The following is a 22,553-nucleotide window of genomic DNA, read 5'->3' on the forward strand; positions in this document are numbered from 1 at the left end:
ATTAAAGAAAATGTGCAAAAGCTCTATTTGCCTCTGCCATTCTAGGAGTCTCTTCCTTTTTGCGTATGGCATCGCCACTCCCTTTGGGAGCATCCACTAATTCGAAGCTTAATTTGAAAGCTATATTTCCACCCGGACATGTTTGGGCTGCCCCAAATAACCAATGAATGGCATGCGCTTTTTTAATTGGGCATATAGTCCTCGAGAAACTCTGCACGAGTACCACTAATTGGAAAACTCAGACCCTAAAATTCTTATTGAGTGGTGACACCATGACTTTGGGAGGTGACCCTTACCTTGGCAGAACTTGTATTTCATAGAAGGCCATGTTGAAATCGTTGTAGAAAGAGGGTCAGGGGTAATTACCGGAATATAATATATGAAGAATTTTGAAGAGTGAGTGTTAGGTTGTATCGATACCCACAACCCCACAAAGATGAGATCAAGGATTTGCTACAGGTAAGTATCATTCAATCCTCCACAAGTGCATATTCTACCCTAATACTTTTGGTATTCCTTTTATCTAATTCTATAAACTACTACATTTTTGACCGAACGCAACGGTAAAGACAGAGCTAATATAACGGCTCATCTATTAACGTTGTATTAGACAAGGCTAATACAACGGCATCATGTTAGTTATATCAAAAAGTGGGCGAATACAACAGTTTTAAAAAACCGTTGCATTAGGCCAGCTAATCCAACGGCACATTCTAATCCTACGCCCTCCTAGGCTAATCCAACGGCAAAATGGCTAATGCAACGACACCGTTTTTATATAGGCGCCAAAACGAAATATTCATTTATTAACTTCCCTCCTCAATTTTCCCCAAATATTCCTCTCCTTACGCGCGATACACAGGCCATCCATATTGTTCCCTAATTCTCATTTTGAGCTCTGCCTTCACCGTTAACGCCCTTCAATCAGTCTTCACCGTTAATCATTTTTAGCTCTGCTTTCACGAATCATTCATCTTTACATTTAATTTCGCCCAGCTTTGTTCACAAATTCACATTTTTTTCCCAATTCACGATTCGCCCAGCTTTGTTCACAAGTAGATCAGCCAAAGGAAGGTGCTGGCGGTAGCGGTGGTGGTGGCTGATTGCTCGACTCTTGCATGTCACAAATTTCCTCGGATCTTTTAAGGTATACCTTAATTTGCTCGAATCTCTTGTGTCTTTGTGTTTAGGGTTTGTGTTATTTGAATTTTGTCTTTGTGTTTATGCCGGTGAATGGTTTGGTTTTAATATTTTCGGGTTTATGTCAAATAATACACAAAGGAGTATATAATCTGGGTTTGAAATTTTCTGGGTTTCAATTCTTCTGGGTTCGAATTTTTGTACAGTATAATTGTATTATGCCTTATGTTATGTTGGATTGAAATAATTGTAATATGCATTTGTGTTATGTTGTCTCCAACTTGAAATGGAGCGTACCATAGCAAGGTTGAATAAACTTGAAATTGGTTTCATAAATTTTTTAATAAAGAGGTGAAACGAGTTAGTTTTTATTTGGGATGTTACTTGATGAAAATATTGAATTTGAAATGAATTTTTTGACAGCTATAAATTGTACAATCTATCTCTTCAATCTAAAAGGCACATCATTGCTGGGTTAATTTATGTTCAACAATCTTGAATTTAATTTCTTTGGACTACCCCCTCGAGGGAAAATAGTGATTTAGTTGAAGTTCCTAGCATGTAGAGCTGTAGAATGTAGATAGAAGAAGTTTGTCCAGCAAAGTTTTATAATGTAAGAGCTCAACAACAGTCTTTGTATTATATCTCAATGATAACCTTCCCAAAAAATATCCTATGAAGAGAGAGTTCAAGTGCGTCAGTTCGTAAGCACTCTACAATCTGCCACTAAGGTAATTCTCTTTGAGAGTCTGAAGTGCTTCTCTTATCGAATCTTCATCATGATTAGAGTGCTTCAAGCATATCAGCCTCTGCGCCACACGATAGAGCATCTGAATGGGATAGTATTGCAATTCATTCACCTCCATCTTCAATTCTTAGCTTCCTGCACAATATAATATTCAAATGTGACTATTAGACAACATAAATCTTTCTGAAAGAGTCAAACCATCTTGAGAGGCTAGAGGTTTAATACATGTTGATACTAAGAGCGAAAAATGACTTTACAATGGTCTACTATTGTTAGGTTCTAATTCGGTTGCAGAAAAAGAGAGAAATAAAGTTGTTCTTAGGCTGAATTGATGATGTGTAAACAAGACGAGAAACCTTGTTACAAAATGATAAGTTAAAGGGGTCACACGTTTTTTGGTATATTTTTTTAGTATGATCAGATTAGTTAGGGGAACTCTCACCCTAAACTTGAGGATATAACAAGGAGGAACACTCACTCACTTGTTTGGGTGTAGCTTAGATTAGGGAACTCTCACCAAATCGTCAACTACAAGCTTTAGTTTTAGGAACTCTCACTAAAACTCTAACTCTTCAAATTTGGAACACTCAAATTTGGACAATTAAAATTGACTAAACACAAGTCAAGTTCAATAAACAAAACACAAGTTTTTTGGCAAATTTCTGGATGTGTTTTTCATTCATCAAAGTATGCTATATATAGCATTCTTACATTAAATAATTACAACCTTTCACTTGCCTAAATAAATTCACAAAAGAAAATAAAAAGACAACAAAATAAAAGAGAATTAAGTGGCTAATCAATGTCCACATTAATCTCCATTACACACACTTAAGACTAATTAAACAAAGATTAAAACTAGGGAAGAAATGGCCAGCAATTAAACTCTTCACATGGCTCCTTCAAGTGTGCAAAGTAACATCCAAAACAGCCCATTCATTTGCCTGGTAACTCCCATTTACTCCTCCATTTAAGCTTCTTTATTATTGCATTTTACTCCTACAATAATGCCTAGTAACCCCCACTAAAAAAGGTTAATATTCAGCCATAAATACTCCTAAAAACATGCCCCTTTGAATTCCAAAACTGCAGCTTTAAATGAGATTAAAAACCAGCTTTAAATCTCCTTAAAACATGCCCCTTCGTATTCCAAAACTGTTTGGAATTAATTCCTTGTAACCGACACCCTTTAATTTATACTTTCAACAAAGTACTTAGTCATACTTAGCAAAGTACAACCATTTGATGACTTATTTGGACCGTGCATGCTATGATCAAAATAAGACTTGGACAAAATTAATTCCCTTGCATTGGATTGGACTTGGACATCTTGGACACTTGTACCTTGACCATCTTGGTCATCCTCCTCTTCTTCAAAGGGAATTGCCCTCAATTCTTCATTATCATAATATAGTGCAAGATCACCCACATTGAACGTACTTGAGACGCCATGCCTTCCACCCAAATCAACCTTGTATGCATTGTCATTGATCTTTTCCACTACTTCAAATGGACCTTCAGCTCGTGGCATGAGCTTGTTTTTCCTTTGACTAGGAAATCTTTCTTTCCTCATGTAAATCCACACTAAGTCACCAACTTCAAAGTTCTTCACGTTTCTAACTCTTTTGTTGGCTTGTTTCTTGTAAGTCTCATTGGCCTTTTCAATATTCTTCCTCACTTCCTTGTGAATCTTGACCATGAACTCGGCTTGCTCTTTTGCACCTCCATGCACAAACTTATCTTGAGGTAGAGCAATAAGATCAATAGGAACATAGGGATTAACCCCGTAGACTACTTCAAAAGGTGAATACTTTGTAGTAGCACTAGGAGTCCTATTGTAAGCAAACTCGGCATGAGCAAGCTTAACATCCCAATCCTTGGTGCTCTTACTAACCAATGTTCTAAGCAAAGAACCAAGAACTCTATTCACCACCTCGGTTTGACCGTCGGTTTGTGGATGATGTGATGTAGAAAACAGCAACTTAGTTCCCATGAGACGCCATAATGACTTCCAAAAATGACTTAGGAACTTTGTATCTCGATCGGACACAATGGTGCGTGGCACCCCATGAAAACGAACCACTTCCTCAAAATATAGCTTAGCCACTTTCATGGCATCTTCAGTTTTATGACATGGAATGAAGTGAGCCATTTTTGAGAACCTATCAACAACCACCATTATTGAATCTTTACCCCTTTGAGTTCTAGGTAAAGCTACAATAAAATCCATACTAACATCTTCCCAAGGTCTCTCGGGAACTGGCAAAGGCTTGTAAAGACCCTTATGAAACACCATTTTTGCCCTTTGACAAGTAGAGCAACGACTAACCACATGATGAACCGTAGCTAACATTTTTGGCCAGTAAAAGTGAGTTTGAAGAAGCTCCATTGTCTTTTGAATCCCAACGTGACCAGCTAGACCTCCTCCATGAACTTCATGAATCAACAAACTTCTAATTGGACACTTAGGAATGCATAATCTATTTCCCTTGAAAAGAAAACCATCATGTAAGGAAAATAAATCATAAACTCCATGAACACATTTCTCCATGACGCCATTAAAATCACCATCTTCCTTGTAGTACTCTTTGATCAAATCAAAACCAAGAATCTTAGCTTCCACCACTCCAAGTAGAGAATGTCTTCTAGATAAGGCATCCGCAACAACATTAGCTTTCCCACTCTTGTATTTAGAGGAAAAGTTAAATGTTTGCAAGAACTCCACCCACTTAGCATGCCTCGAATTCAGCTTCTTTTGGCCATGAATGAATCTTAAAGACTCATGATCAGAATGTAGTATGAACGGTTGTGGCCTCAAATAATGTGACCAATGATCTAAAGCTCTTACCATTGCATAGAACTCTTTATCATAGGTGGAATAATTCAGCTTGCCTTGGCTCAACTTCTCGCTAAAATAAGCGATTGGACGCCCTTCTTGGATCAACACGGCGCCAATTCCTCTCCCACTTGCATCACATTCAACCTCAAACGGCTTGGAAAAATTTGGAAGTGCAAGAATAGGAGTGTTGCACATTTTTTCCTTCACTTCTTCAAAGGCCTTTTGAGCTTGTGGAGTCCACTCGAACGCCCCCTTTTTAGTACACTCAGTTATAGGAGCCATGAGTGTGCTAAAATTCTTGATAAACCTTCTATAGAAAGAAGCCAGTCCATGAAAAGAACGGACCTCCGTGAGTGTTTTAGGACTAGGCCATGATTGAATTGCTTCAACCTTGCTAGGATCCACCTTCACGCCATCACCTGAAACTATGTAACCAAGAAAATTGACCTCATATAACATAAAATCACATTTTTCAAGTTTTCCATACAATTTTTGTTTTCTCAAAACAGTGAAAACTTCAAGTAAATGCTTCAAATGCTCATCCCTATCTCGACTGTAAATAAGGATGTCATCAAGGTATACCACCACGAACTTGCCAAGAAATGGCCTCAACACTTCGTTCATCAATCTCATGAAAGTGCTAGGTGCATTTGTAAGACCAAACGGCATCACGAGCCATTCATACAACCCATGCTTCGTTTTGAAAGCTGTCTTCCATTCATCCCCTTCCCTCATTCGAATCTGATGGTAACCACTTCTCAAATCAACTTTTGAGAACACCTTCGAACCACTTAACTCATCAAGCATGTCATCAAGCCTAGGAATTGGAAACCTGTACTTGATAGTAATATTGTTAACAGCTCTACTATCAATGCACATACGCCAAGTACCATCTTTTTTTGGAACCAAAAGAGCAGGAACAGCACACGGACTCATAGACTCACGAACATAACCCATACCCATCAACTCTTCTATTTGACGTTGTAACTCCTTAGTTTCTAAAGGATTACATCTATAGGCAGGTTTATTTGGCAATGGTGCGCCTGGAATGAGATCAATTTGATGCTCAATTCCTCTCAAAGGTGGTAACCCCTTAGGCAACTCATTAGAAAAAACATCCTCAAACTCCTTAATCAATTGTGCCAAGTTAGGATTTTGACTCACAAATTTTTCGTGGATTTCTTTGGAATATAATAAGAACAACTCTCCCTCACCTTCAAACTCCCTCTCAAATTCTTTAAAGGACAATAAAGAAATTTCTTTGTGTGGTTTTTGTGAAAGCCGTGGGGGTGGTAAAGGGTGTAATTTTTTTTGTTTCCCTTGGTGAGTTATAGTGTATGTATTATGGTATCCATCATGAAATGATTTTCTATCCGTTTGCCATGGCCTACCGAGCAGAATATGACAAGCATCCATTGACACAACATCACACAATTGACTATCATGATAGGAACCAATAGAAAAACTAACCATGCATTGCTTTCTAACTCCCGTACTAGAATTAGAATCTAACCAACTCAACTTGTAAGGGTGTGGATGATTAGTGGTGGTAAGACCAAGTCTAGACACTAAAGTCTTTGACACAGTATTAGCCTCACTACCCCCGTCAATAATTAAATCACATACCTCGTCACCAATTTTACATTTGGTGATGAAAATGTGTTGCCTTTGTGGCGCCAAAGGCTCCTCCACTCGTGCTTGCAATGCCCTCCTAACAACCAGATTGGTTTTGTCCTCCATCTCCGGAAAGCAATGATCTTCTTCCCCATCCTCTTCATTGGGATTCTCGATCTCCTCTTCTTCTGTTTCAAAATCCTCCCAATTAATGTTTTGCGTGGCCATAAGCTTAACCTCTTGGATTGTTAAAGCTCTTGAGTTAGGACAATCCTTCTTGAAATGACCTCTACCTCCACACTTGTAACAGACAATGTCGCTAAGTTTGAAGTCTTTCTTGTCTTTCTTAAGTGCTTCATTTGACTTGCTAAAGGAAGAACCCTCCTTCAAGGTGAAGGGTGGTTTGCGCACCACTGGAGTAGTGGTAGGCGTTTTCTTCTTTTTCCTCCTAGCATCAAACTTGGTCACAAGTTTGCAAGCTTCCACAAACGTGAGGTTAGTGTAACCTTCAAGCTTGTCTTGTAATTCTTGATCCAACCCAGCTACAAAACGCCCCATTTTGAGCTCTTCATTTTCAGTTACTTCACACACAATGGCAAGCCTATCAAACTCTTTGATGTAGTCTTCCACGGAATCTCCATTTTGTTGCAAAGTACTCCACTTCACATATTGGCTTTGCTTGTAATTGTGAGGAATGAAACGGTCTCTCATCCGTTTCTTCATCTTGTTCCAAGTTGATATGGGAGCTTTACCCCTAAGGGTACGTGCCCTTTGTTCCCCTTGCAACCAACTGTCACCATAGCCCTTCAGTTTCACCTTGGCTATCTTATATTTCTGCACTTCTTCTTGAATATCCTTGTACTCAAAGTACCTTTCCAAGGATTTCTCCCATTCCAAGTACTTCTCTGGATCAAGTGACCCATCAAAGGAAGGGACGTCTACTTTGAGACTCCTATCCTCCCTCCTAGGTGGAGGTTCTTCATCTTGATCTCTCCTATCTTGCTCGTTCAAGAGTCTTGCCATTAAGGCAGCAAGATTCCCTTGTAGATTGGCATTAGTCTCGGCCAACCTTTCTTGACTAGCAATGGATCGATTGAGAGCTTCCAAAGCTACCCTCAAATCTTGATTCTCTCCCATGATATGTAGGTATTCGACCCCTTTGGAAGTGTATGGAAAAACTCCCCCTACCTGGCGCGCCAAATGATGTGTAAACAAGACGAGAAACCTTGTTACAAAATGATAAGTTAAAGGGGTCACACGTTTTTTGGTATATTTTTTTAGTATGATCAGATTAGTTAGGGGAACTCTCACCCTAAACTTGAGGATATAACAAGGAGGAACACTCACTCACTTGTTTGGGTGTAGCTTAGATTAGGGAACTCTCACCAAATCGTCAACTACAAGCTTTAGTTTTAGGAACTCTCACTAAAACTCTAACTCTTCAAATTTGGAACACTCAAATTTGGACAATTAAAATTGACTAAACACAAGTCAAGTTCAATAAACAAAACACAAGTTTTTTGGCAAATTTCTGGATGTGTTTTTCATTCATCAAAGTATGCTATATATAGCATTCTTACATTAAATAATTACAACCTTTCACTTGCCTAAATAAATTCACAAAAGAAAATAAAAAGACAACAAAATAAAAGAGAATTAAGTGGCTAATCAATGTCCACATTAATCTCCATTACACACACTTAAGACTAATTAAACAAAGATTAAAACTAGGGAAGAAATGGCCAGCAATTAAACTCTTCACATGGCTCCTTCAAGTGTGCAAAGTAACATCCAAAACAGCCCATTCATTTGCCTGGTAACTCCCATTTACTCCTCCATTTAAGCTTCTTTATTATTGCATTTTACTCCTACAATAATGCCTAGTAACCCCCACTAAAAAAGGTTAATATTCAGCCATAAATACTCCTAAAAACATGCCCCTTTGAATTCCAAAACTGCAGCTTTAAATGAGATTAAAAACCAGCTTTAAATCTCCTTAAAACATGCCCCTTCGTATTCCAAAACTGTTTGGAATTAATTCCTTGTAACCGACACCCTTTAATTTATACTTTCAACAAAGTACTTAGTCATACTTAGCAAAGTACAACCATTTGATGACTTATTTGGACCGTGCATGCTATGATCAAAATAAGACTTGGACAAAATTAATTCCCTTGCATTGGATTGGACTTGGACATCTTGGACACTTGTACCTTGACCATCTTGGTCAATTGAAAATACAAAATCACAGGGCATCAAAATGAAAATGTAAAAAGAAATGAAACTCGAGTTTATTAGTGAGTAAAATTGTCTTTTTCTTTTGTCTTTTTAAAGGTGCAACTGTAAGTACATATTTTTAAGTTGAATATGATATTTTCAGTTGCTTTAATATGTTGATCGTAGGGTTTGGAAAGGCGATTGAACTGGGCAACTAGCTGATCAAACCCCAATCCTATAGCTCTTGTAGAATAAAAACTTTGCATTTTCTCAAATGATGGTATACCCTTCATGAACTGTGCTTAGAATGTTTTATTGATTTGGTAGCGTAAGTAGAGGATACTTATCTGTTGGTTGTCTTGTTTTTACTAACCTGTTACCTCAAGAACAATGGACTTTCAGGGTTTCATCCTTTCATCTCATACATCCTATGGGAAAACTAATATCAATGTTGAAAGTTTGAAACTGTCATGAGTTGCTGCAGATCTTGGAAAAAATGGTTTTAATTGTTTTGGTTAGCTTATTCTGTTGTTTTAACTATTTGTTTGTGTTTTACGGCTTCTGTTGCTGTCTTTTTAGCTTTCTTTGTTCCATTCTATCGTAGGCGTACCTAATAGAATTACATATTACAACTCAAAAATTAGTGAGGCTTCAAAGTATGAATTCTAGCCTCTCTGCTGTTTATAGGAACTATCCTTTTTCTTCTCACTTCATTTCGACATGCTAGTTTCCACCTTGCTCGCTATTTTACAAAAAAATGGCATCCCCCCTCATTCTCTGTTCACATTTGCATTGATACGTCAGTAGTGAAGGTTACTTGATGTGTTTGTCTGAAATACGAATTGAAATAGAGTGATATGTTTGTCATTCTTTTAATTTAACTTTTTTTTTTCATTTTAGTTTTTGTGACTTAGATAAAATAACTCTCTGAATTCGAACCCGAAAGAATGGATGGGAACTAAGAATTGGTGGATGTTTACCAAATAAAGTGATGAATATGAACGGGGAGTAGATGAATATGTCAAAAAGGCTTTTGCTACTAAGTCTCAAGGAAATCAAATATGTTATCCTTGTTCACTTTGTCAATTATCGTTTTTAGCATGATGAAGGTGTTGTGATAGATCACCTAATTTGTAATGGTTTTTTTCAAGAACGGATAAGTTATCAGATTTAGGGATCAATATCCAAAGAGAAGAAACTATTTTGGATAGGGATGAAGGGTCAAACCCAAATGAGTCTGACGATGACATAGTAGGGTTGTTGAATGATGCACGTGATGCTTTTAGAGAGGGGCCAAATGATGAGGCAAAAAAGTTTTTGAGGTTAGTTGAAGAAGGTTAAGAAGAATTGTATCCTGGTTCCAAAAATCATTCAAAATTTTCCTTTATGATTCGCCATTTTATTTTGAAGTGTGATCATAAGCTAAGCAATGCTGCATTTGGAGATATATTGGAGCTTATAAGGGAGGTGTTGCCTGATGCAAAGTTGCCTAGTTCTTTTAACAAAGCGAAAAGTGTTTTGAAAGTGTTGGGGTTGGATTATACAAAGATCGATGCATGTCCAAATGATTGCATGATATATTGGGAAGAGCATGAAAATGCAACAAGCTGCCATGTTTGTAAAACGCCAAGATGGAAATCAAAGGACAAGGAGAATGAGATACAAAATGATAATGGAAAGACCTATAGGATTCCTCAAAAGATTCTTAGGTACTTTCTGATAAAGAAAAGGCTTCAACGACCGTTTATGTGTCAAGAGACGGCGAGATACATGACTTGGCATGCCGATGGGCGTGAAAGTGATCATTTCTTACATCATCCTGCTGACGGTCCAGCTTGGAAGGAATTTGATTCCTTATATAAAGAGTTTGCTGATGATCCGCGCAATGTGAGGCTAGGGTTAGCCACAAATGGCTTTAACCCGTTCAACTCAATGAGCATTCTACATAGTACCTGGCCAGTTATGTTGATCAATTATAACTTGCCTCAGATGATTATGAAGCCTGAGTTTTTGATGTTAGCATTACTAATTCCGGGTCCTTCTTCCCCAGGCAATGACATTGACATATATTTGCAGCCACTAATGAAGGACTTGAAGGATTTGTGGGAGTTTGGATTGGAAACTTAGGATGCTTCCAGTAATCAGAGGTTTGACATGCATGTAGCATTGATGACTACTGTGAGTGATTTTCCCGCTTACGTAATGTTAGCTGGGTGGAGCACAAAAGGATACTTAGCATGCCCTAAGTGTCATTATGAAACAGATTCTGATTGGTTGCCTTATAATGGTAAGAATGTGTACAGGGGTAAATCGTAAATTTTTTGATCCATTTCACCCTTGGCGTCGTGATAAGAGGAATTTTGATGGGAAACTTGAGGAAAGACAGCAACCTACTCCATTGACTGGAATTGATATTGAGAATATGTTGCGAGATTTTCCAAATGAATTTGGAAAGAAGCAAAAGAAACCAAGGCGTGTTGAGGATGATCTGAATCCGTGGGAAAGATACCCATTTTTTTTTAGTTACCATATTGAAAGCATTGTCTTATTCGTCATAATCTTGATGTAATGCATATTGAGAAAAATGTGTTTGATAGTGTCATAGGGACATTGTTAGACATTTCTCAAAAGACCAAGGATCATGTGAGTGCTCGTCGAGATTTGGTATAGCTTAATTTGATGCCAGAACTTCAACCAATCAAATTGGAAGATGGTGCGGAGGAATTTCCAAGATCTCGCTTGGATGTCGTTGGAGCAAAAACGCAACCAGGTCTTTAAAAATGTCAAGCTTCCTCAAGGCTATGCTTCTAACATTGGTCGATGTGAGCAAGTTGGAGAAAGGAAAATTGCAGGCTACAAAAGCCATGATGCTCATTTTATGATGAATTATTTGCTCCCAGTTGCAGTGAAGACAACATTACCCAAAGATGTTGCTACTCCTTTGATAAGACTTTGTGCTTTTTTTAAAAGTATATGGAGTGAAATTGTTAATCCTCAACATCTTGAAAAAATGCAATCTGAGATAGTTGAAACTTTAAGCTTACTTGAGAGGATTTTTCCACCTGCCTTTTTTGATATAATGGTACATTTACCTATACACTTGGTGGGCCAAATTAAGTTGGGTGGGCCTGTAAGTTCAAGGTGTATGTATGGAATTGAGAGGTATCTTCATGGACTGAAGCAAGATGAATGAAATAAAGCTCGTCTAGAAGGCTCAATGGCATAAGGATATCAAGCCAAAGAATGTATTGTCTTTATAGCTAGATTTTTGAAATGATCAAGCCACGACCATACCTAAGGTTAATGGTTGTGGTAAATCACAATCATTTTTTCCTAAGGTAAGACGTCCAATAAAGGGGAAAGGAAGGACCTCAAAGAAAAAAAAACACGAACACATAATTGATCGCATTACATGGGCACAAGCGCATCATTATGTCTTGTTCAATTGTGATTGTGAGGAAGTTGAGAAATATATCAGGTTAGATTACCAACCAAAATGTAGTTTTTTCTTTCTTTTTCTCTTGGTTATTAATGTGTTTTATTTGTAGTGATAATAATATAATCTTTTTATATTTCATAGTGAGCACAAGATATGTGTAAGCGCAAGAAGAAAAAGAAAATGGAATAGTGCTCAAGATCATAGCAAGGATTTTGTGGATTGGTTTAGGATAAAGTTGATTTGATTCTCAAAGAGGGTCAAGACTTCATCCCTAACCATATCTTATGGTTATCAAAAGGGCCTTCTCACATTGCTAAAAAGTACACAGGGTACTTAGTCAATGGTTATAGGTTCCATACCATGAAGTGCGATGCAAACTGTGTCACTCAGAATAGTGGAGTCACTCTAACAGCCATGACACATAGCTTTGCAAGTTCCAAAGATCAGAATCCTATTGAGGGAAATGTTAATTATTATGGTTCAATAATAGAAATCAATGAAATATCTTACCATGGCTTTGTGTTGTCTTATTTAAGTGTGTTTGGTTTCACTTGGAAATGGATGATGATGAGCTTGTTATGATTAATATGTGTAAGACCATTTCCAAAGAAGAACCATTTTTATTGGCATCTCAAGCACATCAAGTGTTTTATGTTGAAAATCTTAATAGAGATGGTTGGCATTATGCTATTCAAATCCCTCCTAGAGAGCTTTCGGATGGTATTGACATACAAATTTAAATAATTCACTACATTCTCATGATAGCTTATTTTATATTGCAATACTTTTCATATTTTATTATCTTTTTTGGAAAATAAACGTGTTCTCATTTATTGTCTTTGCGGATGATGAGGAATAAAACAAAAGTTTCTGCTTCCCAAAGTCAGATTACAGATTATGAGTTACAAAGGCTTCAAAATTTAAAGTTCAATGTAGAAAGAATGTCAGCCCAAGGATCGGGATCCTTAGCGAATAAGATACTTCAACAAAAAGCGAAAGACCTACTTTCTCCAAGTGCAAGGCAGACAGAAGATGACTCCACGTCAGAGTATGATGGTGAAGAGGAGGGCGAAACTATGGAAGATGACAGTCTTGCGTCTGGAAAAAGAAAGGTACGTAAACAGGTGTGCCCTTCTATTCTTTGCCTTGGTCATTATGTCTAGGTGTATCATAGGTCCATAGTTGGTCAGTTGTATGACGTGCAATATTTGGCCCTTGCTTTAAATTTCTGGAAACTTCTAATTATGTTAATTTTCTCTTTTCAAATATTCCTACTCATACTTTATTTTACTGTGGCTGGGTTTAAAACATTGAAGTTAGTATGCTATGTAATTACTTTTTGGCTTATGTTTGTAGGTCTCAAAGAAACTACATTTGATTTGCACACGTAAAATGGCTATTGTGGAGATGAATATCCAGAAAAGGCAGCATGTTGATGACTTTTGCGACAATAACTGTTGATTAGGCCAAGCAAGTTCAGGATCATGGCATCCAAAGGAAGCAGCAACAACAGCAAGTTGGGTCAAAAAATAAAGGCAAAAAAAGAGCATTCTGTTCTCCTGGTAGCATACCTTGAGTTTCGGAAATGGCAAAAAGAAAACAATGAAGTGCTTGAAGAAAGTAATCGTTCTTTGCATAATTCCATGACAGCGCGAATACGATATGACAATGATGCATTGAATGCGAATAACAATAATGATGCCATATATGAGAATGATGATGATGATGGGCTGAATGAGAATGATGATGATGATGGGCTGAATGAGAATGCCGATGCTAGTGATATTGATCGTGAAGGCGATTAAGAATTTGACCAGCAAGATGTAGCACAGTACTAAATGGAAGGTATGGTTTTCAATATCTGTCATTTTTGCTGAAATTTATACACAACTTCAGTACTCATACTGTATTCAATACAGTAGCTGTTTCAGAAAAAGAAATACTACGTAAAATAAAATTTTGGGTTTTGGCTTGTTTTTCATAATTAATACGAATAAATAATAGTTATTTTGGGAGTTTGTTGTCAAATTGTTTCCGATAAGTTAAAGTGGCTGTAAAGTTCGAATTTTATACTCCAAATGAGTTAGTGGGGCTGAAAAGTAGCAGAAACAATCATAAAATCTTACAGTAGGAATGAATGGATAACAGTGCCAGTGACTTCTGATTTCATATTACTAATCTAGTTTTTCCTATATATTTTGCAAACGGTTTTTCCTGTATTATTGCATACAGAAACAGAAAATGAATTATCTTCTAAAAGGAAAAATCATCGAGGTCCAACAATGTTACGTAAGGTTCATGCGCGTACAACAGAAGAACGTCAAGTGATTGTTTTGAACTCATTGGGTCAGCCAGTTGGACCTACAAAGGAGATTGTCCAGGAGTTCAAGTTTTTTTTGCGAACCGTGGCAAGGGATTCCGAACTGGCTCCGCTTAACTTTTAACTTCCCAAGCCTACCCACACTTGACAAGATATGGAATTACGTCCATGTATGTAGTGATATTATCTTTTTGCATTACTTTATTCTACTTTCCTCATACTTAGACCTCCACATGTTACTAATGTATTACCGTAAGAATTTGTGCAGGAAAAGTATATGGTTCCTGATGGTGGAATGATTTAGGTGATGGATGCTGTGAACAACTGCTGGAGGTATCATAAATGCCAGATCAAGAAAAAACACTTCTATGCATATGATAATGACGCTTTAAGGTGGAAAGATAAGCCTGATACAATTTCAAATCTTCCGTTTAGAGATCTTTTGCTATATTGGAATACCGATGAGGCTAAGGTATTGTATAAATGGATTTTAATCTATTATCGTTGTTTATTTTAATCATATATATATATATATATATATATGTATTTAATTGAATTATTGTTGGATTGTAATATTTTATAGAAAATCAGTCACAACAACAAAGACAATCGTCTAATGTTAGATGATATGCACACTTTGGGTCGTAAGTCATTTGCCATTTTACGCCATGAATTGGTAAATACTTTTATCTAATTATAGACAATTACATGATCAATTTCATATTCATCACTTGTCCTATATATATGAGGATTTACCCTTTTTATTTAACATTTATAGCGGCAATAAGATCCAGATAATAAGCAAGAGCCTTCCCAAGCAAAGGTTTATAAGGAATCGAGAAAAAGAAGTTCTGGAAGGACATACAAAACTAGCCGTGGAAAAGCAAAGGAGAACATTGTGAGTTAGCATCTTAGATATAGTTTGTATTTGTGTGTATTTTATTCGATAATTGCTAATAAAATACTATATTTACCTAAGAGGCCAAAATGGATGGTGCGGAGTCTTCCCAACATGAAGATGGTAATAACTGCAACGACCCTTACTACGAAGTGATTCCTACTGCTAAACGCAAAAGTCGTGTGCATTTGTATGGATCGGGTGTGAAAAAGACAGATTTGAAGAAGAAAGTGAATAAGCCCGATTTCATATTCCCATAGGAATTCATATATATCAAGTGTTACCACTGCAGTTGAGGCTAACCCTGGGATTAATATTGTGATTCCTGATGTTCTGCTGCAATCGACTCCGAATGATGCATCCAGTGCACCAAATCAAATCAGTAACCATAGTGGCCAATCTTCCAAATCGGCTGCAGCATGTAATCAGGTACAACTAATATTTTCTCCTGCTTTTGTGTGTGCTAATATCTGAGGGTAGACGGGTAATACCAGCAACATTAGGGAACCTGCCTAATTTGACATATTTAAACTTAGGAAACAATTTCTTAACTAGAACTATCCCTGAAAATTTTTTCAACTGCACATCTTTGGAACAACTTTCACTCATTTATAATAATCTTACTGGAAAAATATCATCTAAGATAGGAAATTTAGCTTACCTCCAAATTTTCTTTGCTTATTCCAACAAATTAGAAGGTTCGATACCTGAAACTATTGGGAAGTTAACAGCATTGACTGCATTAGACCTTAGTGGAAATCAGTTATCTGGAATGATTCCTCCCAGCATAGGAAACTTGATAAACATACAAACCCTACATCTCATGGAGAATAAACTTACAGGAAATGTACCACCTGAAATAGGCCGCTGCAGAAGTCTAACTAATCTGTTTTTGTAAAGCAACAAAATAGAAGGCAGCATCCCTCTAGAGTTGGGTAATTTACGTAACCTGCAAGACCTAGTTGATTGTTTGCTTCAGGTTATAGTTGTATAAAATTTGTGTTCAGAAATCTGATACTTAATTTCTAACTCTGTAACATGTTTTTCTTTGCATGTACCATTAGAGTGATAGAACATCATACTATTAAAGCTGTATTCTTGTTTGGCTCAAGTGTCACATTGTGCTAAGTTTACTTTAAGAATGGATTTATATTTAAGAGGCGATTCCGCCCTCGAGTTGTAATAATTAGACTTTTGACTTTACATCCTTACCTGCTGCTAAGACTTTAATATCACTAAGTAGTTTATAATAACTCTAATTGAACTCAATCCGTAAGTTTTACTTTGAAAAATCCGTTTTATAATGCCTTTATGACATCTTGGTTTAACTCAGGTTTTACCTAGTTTTATTAAAAAGGATCAAATTCTCTTTCGAAACGATCCGAGTTTTTTCGAGATGTTACAAAATGGACTAAAGCATTGACCTCCCTCTCTCTCTTCAAACAAAGTAACAACATCAGGAAGAAGATTAATAAGTTCAATAGTGCGCAGTGAGACCACAGGAAGCCAATGCAATCTATGTTTGAGGGAGGAGAAAGAGCACCAGTGCGGGGAATTAGAGACTCAACGTCCATAGGGGTAACACACTCATCCCTTGATTCAGCTGAAATGCCTACAACATACCCCACGCATAACCGCATACTTGTGGACCTAAAACTTCTAGTTTCTCTATACCTCCCATGAGTCCGTGAGTAAAAGAGTGAGCATGTTTCACATGAGTAAATCGTGCCTTTGTTAATATGTGCAACTCAGAAGTCAAAATTCGCAACCATAGCATGGAAACAATACGCGGCGGCTGATTCGTCCAAGGCAATTAGTTTCATAGATTCTCTACCAACTTTTAAATATATGTAATTCCTCCCTTAAATATGATTTAGGAGTGGCTTGTAAGAAGTTGCAATTATTTTTCTCACAGTCAGCCATGACTTGTGACATGTCACTCAAAAGCATAAGTTCTCCTTTAAATTATAATCTAACTCACCCAAAAAAACCTTCAGTGCTTACATAATAGCATGTAACTCACAATAAAACATAAAGCCTTAACTATTGAATAATAACATAGGCCTCACAGTCAATGGTAACAAAGTACCCTTTTTAAAACACTGTAAACAAAAGCTAACACAAAGTAACAGCAAATAAGAACTCCACTTTTCCTAACACAAAAATGATCAATGACATAATCAGCAAACAATAACAACAATGAAAAACACAATAGATGCAAACCCAAAAGATCAGTGACACAATAACAAACAAATACCAATCAGTGCAAGAAAACATGGCTACTCAGATTCACTTACCATGACATTGTTCTATATACATTAAGAACTTCTTACATTTCTGATCAAAACATGATCGTTCACATAATCAAAAAATAACAACAAAAACAACAACAATGCAATAAATGTAGCCAACAAAGATCAGTCACACAAGCCAAAAATAACAAAAACAACCAAAAGTACACTATTACTAAGATTTAATTGCCATAACACAGCCAACTAAGCCCAACAAAACCAAAACAATACTAAATCAATCCCCAAAAAACGCATGCAATAAATATAAACAAAAGGATCAAAGCATGATCATAGACATAATCAGGAATTAACACAACACCAATGCAAGGCACAAGTAATACAAACCGAAAAGATCAGTAACACAAGCAAAAAAAAAAACCAAACAGAACAAAGAAAACATGATTGCCAAAAGTTAACTACTATAACACTATCAACTCAACCAAAAAAAACAAAAACATAACCACTTTTCACTTTAAGAAAACACATGCAATAAATACAAACAAAATCACAATTAAAACATAATCAAACAAAAGCACAATGCAAAACGTGATCAAGTTTTAGAGCATACCAGTGAATCGAAGATTACATTTAAACATCTAATTTGAAAGAAATGAAAACCAGTGTATTGTATCCATTATAAATACATATATCCCACTGCATACACCTTGTGTAATGCTAAAGCAAGCAACCAAGAAAACGTGAGAGAGAAGGAAATGAGTGATTGTATTTAATATAGCTAACAACAATTAGAATCCTAAAATTCAAAACTTGGCTATAATTAATGATATATAAACAACCTACATTCAAAAACTAAATGCAAAAACACATGCAACTCACAATATGTGTACCCAAATGCACATGACAAAGCCAAAGCACAAACTACATGCAAGAACACATGCAACCCACGACATGTATTCCCTAATGCACATGACAAAGCCAAACAACCATCCTACATGCAAAAAATAATTAAAAAAAAAAATCCAACATACATTCAATCACTCACATGGGTGTAGCACAAAAGATGAAGTGAAAGATCACTAAGCAAAAACATTATTCATTTTACCAAAATGTGAATAATGAACAAGCCTTAGACTCTTTTATTTATAATGGATACGCGGCTGTAGGATTTATAGTACCCTCGTAAATCCCCTATCAACCCTTTTATATTCGCTTACTATTTGTACCCAAGATAGTAAAACCCTAGTTTTCATGAATCCGATTTTAATGAATTGTCTGCTTTAATTTTAGGAAGACTTCACCAACCACTAAACTTAATTAAGAAGATACCTTATAACCCAACTAAATTTAATAGGAAAATTTACCTAGAATAATCCAACCTATTCGTGATTTTCCTACAATAATCTCACCTATTGATTAACCATGAATAATCCCAACTTTAAGGCGTATTTGCCTATTGGGTAACTCGATGACCTGCTATAATAGGTAATTCACCAAAAAGTAAACTGAAAATTAATTTCAAATTAGAGAAAAATTTTATAATTTTGCATAAAAATTCTAAATAATAAAAAAATCATAAAATTTTTTTGAACATTTTTTTAATATTTTTTTCGATATTTTTTAAATTTATCTTTTTTTTTAAAAAAAATAAAACTTATCATTGCAAGTCATTCGGTCTCCGGGTTTACTCTAGAAAAATACCCTTTAAAGTTGGGAGTATTCATGGTTAATCAATAGATGAGATTATTGTAGAAAAATCACAAATAGGTTGGATTATTCTAGGTAGTTTTTCCAATTTAATATTATGTAAACTTTAATAATAAAACTAGATGCAGTTATTATTACTAGTTGTTTCTTTAATAAAATTAACTAAACAAATTTCAATTAATTTTAAACATTAACTTATACAAGAATAATTAAATGTACCCAACAAATTAATCTTATATAAATTTAGAAAGTACAAAAACTAGTTTACATAAATACTCAATAACAAAGTTGACTAAATTAAAGACTCATATTAAATCTCATAAAAATAATATGCCAAGACATTAATACAAATAAAATTACTCTAAATTTAGGGGCAGAGCAAACAATTTCGAGGCCCTGTTTATTTTTCATAAATTTCTAAAATTGGGGCCCTTCATATTAAACTAAAAAAAAAAAATTTTAAACTTAAATTAAGTTGTTAAAAATTATACTTTCTTCTTTAATGTTAAAATGGAAGAGAAAAAATAGTAATAGATTGATGACCAATAATAGAAAGAGTAAAAATTTGAAGGGTTGAAAAATTTAAAAATAAATTGTTGATTATTTTTATGGATTAAGTTATTGATAATTGATATTTGATGAATGTGTAAACATTAAATGAAGTAAGAAAAAGATATTTGGAAGGTAAAGAGTTATTTTGAAAAGAGATAAAAAAGGAGAGAAAAAAAAATATAATCAATAGATTTTGAACATGTGACCATGGTATGTTAATTAAAAGGAAAATTCTACATGGTATGCACCAAGTATAGAGAAATGCCAGTGGTAGCCAATCTTATTTTTCTTTCTACAAAATAGCACCCAACTGTTTCAAAACTAATGGCCGTAACTATATAACCCAAAAAACATTTGAATGGTCGTTAACTTGTGAAATTACAATATTGCCCTTGTTTAATTCTTCATCATCATCTTCTTCCTTTGCATCCATACCCATCTTCTTTCATGAACCCATATTTCATGAACACCATTAACAATCATGATTAATTGATTAAACATGACAAAGTAGGGAGAATAAGAGAAATTCATTAAGTAAATAAGTTTAATACAAAATAAGAGACTTGAAATTATATTTTTCAATCTCTCTTTTCTGTTTACTTAATCTTAGATTAGTAGCATATTACACTTTATTTTTGTTGGATGGTAAAGCCTCTATTTAAACAGGTGGGAATAAGTAAAAGACAAAAATATACAACTCAATTCTAATTAAACTTCTCTTCTTTAATCATCCAAGTTGCCAAATATTATGGTGGAGAATTGAACACATGAACCATAGAAATAGGGCAAGCTTCTACCACCTAGCAAGAGAAGTTTAGTTGAAATTTGCTTCTTGGCATTTAATAGCACTTATCTAGTTGAGTTGTCTTGAAATTATTACAGCCGACTTCTACAGCTGTTTTGTCATATTTGTAAACTGAATCAGGCTTTATACAAAGCATAAAAGTTGTAGATCTTTTCGAGTAGATGTCCGTAGCCTCAAAAAAACGCTAGATTTGGAGTCCGTATGAGTAAGATATTCCCATTTCAAAACTGGAATGTCATGTACTTTGCGAATTACATTTTTTTCCGTTCGACTCCAATGTTCTCTTTTCGTCCAATTTTACTTTTTTAATCAAAAATCCTACAAAATGTTAATAAAATTATATAAGTGTAGATATTAACTCATAAATTAAATATATACTAAATATTATATATTATTTAATAAACGTAGTAAAATCATACGTAAAGAGGAATAAAATCAATATTTTAGTTATAAATAAATATTAGAAATAATATAGTTTATGACGCTAATATGTTTTGGCTACGTACGTAGCAGATCTCACATACATAAGTATCATGATTAAGATTGAAGGATTTCACATTATTATTTTAGTTCTCATCTCACAACATAAATGTCAGTCATCTCCATCCTGTTTACTTTTTTTTTGTTGAAATCATCTCCATACTGTCCACTTGATATCTCAAAACAAAGCATTTAATCCAAACATTCCAAGCCCATACGTCACTCGTTTTTTAAAATTTATACACTTTCTCTCTTTCATTATATACTCGCTTCATTATTATTTTTGGTTAAAATATAACTATATAAAAAGTCTAGTTAGCTTTTATATATATATATATATATATATATATATATATATATATATATATATATATATATATATATATATATATATATATATATATGTTTTTCAAAAACTTTTCTAATTATCGAGAATAGAATTTTATCTAAATTGAAAAATAATATAACTTCTTAGAAAATGTCTTGAATTCGGCTCTCACATAGTCCTTTCTATTCCTCAGCCTACCATATACTTCCTCCGGATTTTATTAGTTGCTACAGTTTCTGTAGCAACTACTGTTCACCAATTGATCTTATTTGATTTATAGTTCTCTATGTATAATGTAAAACATAGTCAAGTTGGTGCATCTTGTTTGATTCGTCTTAATGTGTATTTTCTTAATATTAACTTTGAATTTTTTATCAATGAAATTAGAGATATTAAAAATTAAAATCGTGCATTAAATAGCGTGAAAAATAAAAATATAGCAACTATTAAAACCAGAGGGTATAAATATTAAAATTTTTATAGCTATCATTAATAAGAATACAATAATCTTTTTGATACGAAAAATTCTCATTTCTTAATTCTAGTGTAAAAGTGGAATGTAACATTCTAATCGGGGAGTTTAAGCAAATCTCTTTTAAGGGAATTATAAGGTCTTCATATACTTTTTATGAAATCAATTTATCTATATTCGCAAAATATTTATTACCTAGGATTATTAAGATTAATCTTCTACGTTCGATACACTTTTAGTACTTTTTCTATTTTATATTGTTTTGATCAAAATTGTAAGAATTTTTTTGCTTAATATCACAAATAATAGGAAACACATGGAAGTCATGGAACTAGTATACAAACCTGTACAATACTCGGTTATTAAAATAAGAATATAGCATTATTATGAATTTTTTACAATGATATAATTATAGATTGTCTTTATCAAGTTGAAGTTTACACGCAAAAAATTTTATAATTAATATAATTATAGTCATATTTTTTTCACTTTTTTTTAAAGTATACTACTCCGTGTCTTTAAATTAGTGTTGAAGAGACATTGAATCTCTTTTTTAAAATGTGAATATTTGATGATAATTGAACAGAAAATAAATTTATGTAAAAGAAATTAAAAGAGACTTAACATGCATGGATGAAATAAAAAAAGTGATGGACCATTGTCCAAATTAAAAATAAATCAAAATGAATCAGATAACAAATAATACTAAATAAATGAGAAGAAGGGAGTACTTTTTTTACCATTT

At 34.7% G+C, this 22,553-nt stretch overlaps 2 protein-coding genes and 1 long non-coding RNA gene across 4 annotated transcripts; 2 read left to right on the top strand and 1 right to left on the bottom strand.

Moving 5' to 3' along the window:
• Position 1: 1 nt before the first annotated feature.
• Positions 2-2,006, bottom strand: LOC130826468 (30S ribosomal protein S7, chloroplastic-like). The gene is made up of 3 exons (XM_057692056.1): positions 1,858-2,006; positions 1,798-1,813; positions 2-211 (listed from the first exon to the last, which is right to left on the bottom strand). The coding sequence occupies exons 1-3, from the start codon at positions 2,004-2,006 to the stop codon at positions 2-4; spliced, it is 375 nt and encodes a 124-aa protein (XP_057548039.1).
• Positions 815-13,842, top strand: LOC130827856 (uncharacterized). Of its 2 annotated transcripts, XM_057693727.1 has the most exons (4): positions 815-1,147; positions 9,459-12,036; positions 12,139-13,109; positions 13,354-13,842. In XM_057693727.1, exon 2 carries the CDS (start codon positions 9,945-9,947, stop codon positions 10,683-10,685), a length of 741 nt encoding a protein of 246 aa, XP_057549710.1. In that variant the 5' UTR covers positions 815-1,147; positions 9,459-9,944; the 3' UTR covers positions 10,686-12,036; positions 12,139-13,109; positions 13,354-13,842. The 2 variants fall into 2 exon arrangements, with proteins under 2 accessions (XP_057549710.1, XP_057549708.1); XM_057693725.1 differs by lacking the exon at positions 815-1,147 and having other exon boundaries at positions 8,375-12,036; positions 12,139-13,121.
• Positions 13,843-13,848: 6 nt separating this feature from the next.
• LOC130827857 (uncharacterized) lies at positions 13,849-16,426 on the top strand. The gene is made up of 5 exons (XR_009047249.1): positions 13,849-14,487; positions 14,586-14,789; positions 14,901-14,993; positions 15,096-15,215; positions 15,297-16,426. It is a non-coding gene; the product is annotated as an uncharacterized LOC130827857 (long non-coding RNA).
• The last annotated feature ends 6,127 nt before the right edge of the window (positions 16,427-22,553 follow it).

This window comes from Amaranthus tricolor, chromosome 11, assembly GCF_026212465.1.
Source record: "Amaranthus tricolor cultivar Red isolate AtriRed21 chromosome 11, ASM2621246v1, whole genome shotgun sequence".
Lineage (NCBI taxonomy): Eukaryota > Viridiplantae > Streptophyta > Magnoliopsida > Caryophyllales > Amaranthaceae > Amaranthus > Amaranthus tricolor.

Coding starts and splice junctions, on each gene's coding strand:
- LOC130827856 (XM_057693727.1), top strand. CDS start 9,945: ATGATTCGCCATTTTATTTTGAAGTGTGATCATAAGCTAAGCAATGCT.
- LOC130826468 (XM_057692056.1), bottom strand. CDS start 2,006: ATGGAGGTGAATGAATTGCAATACTATCCCATTCAGATGCTCTATCGT.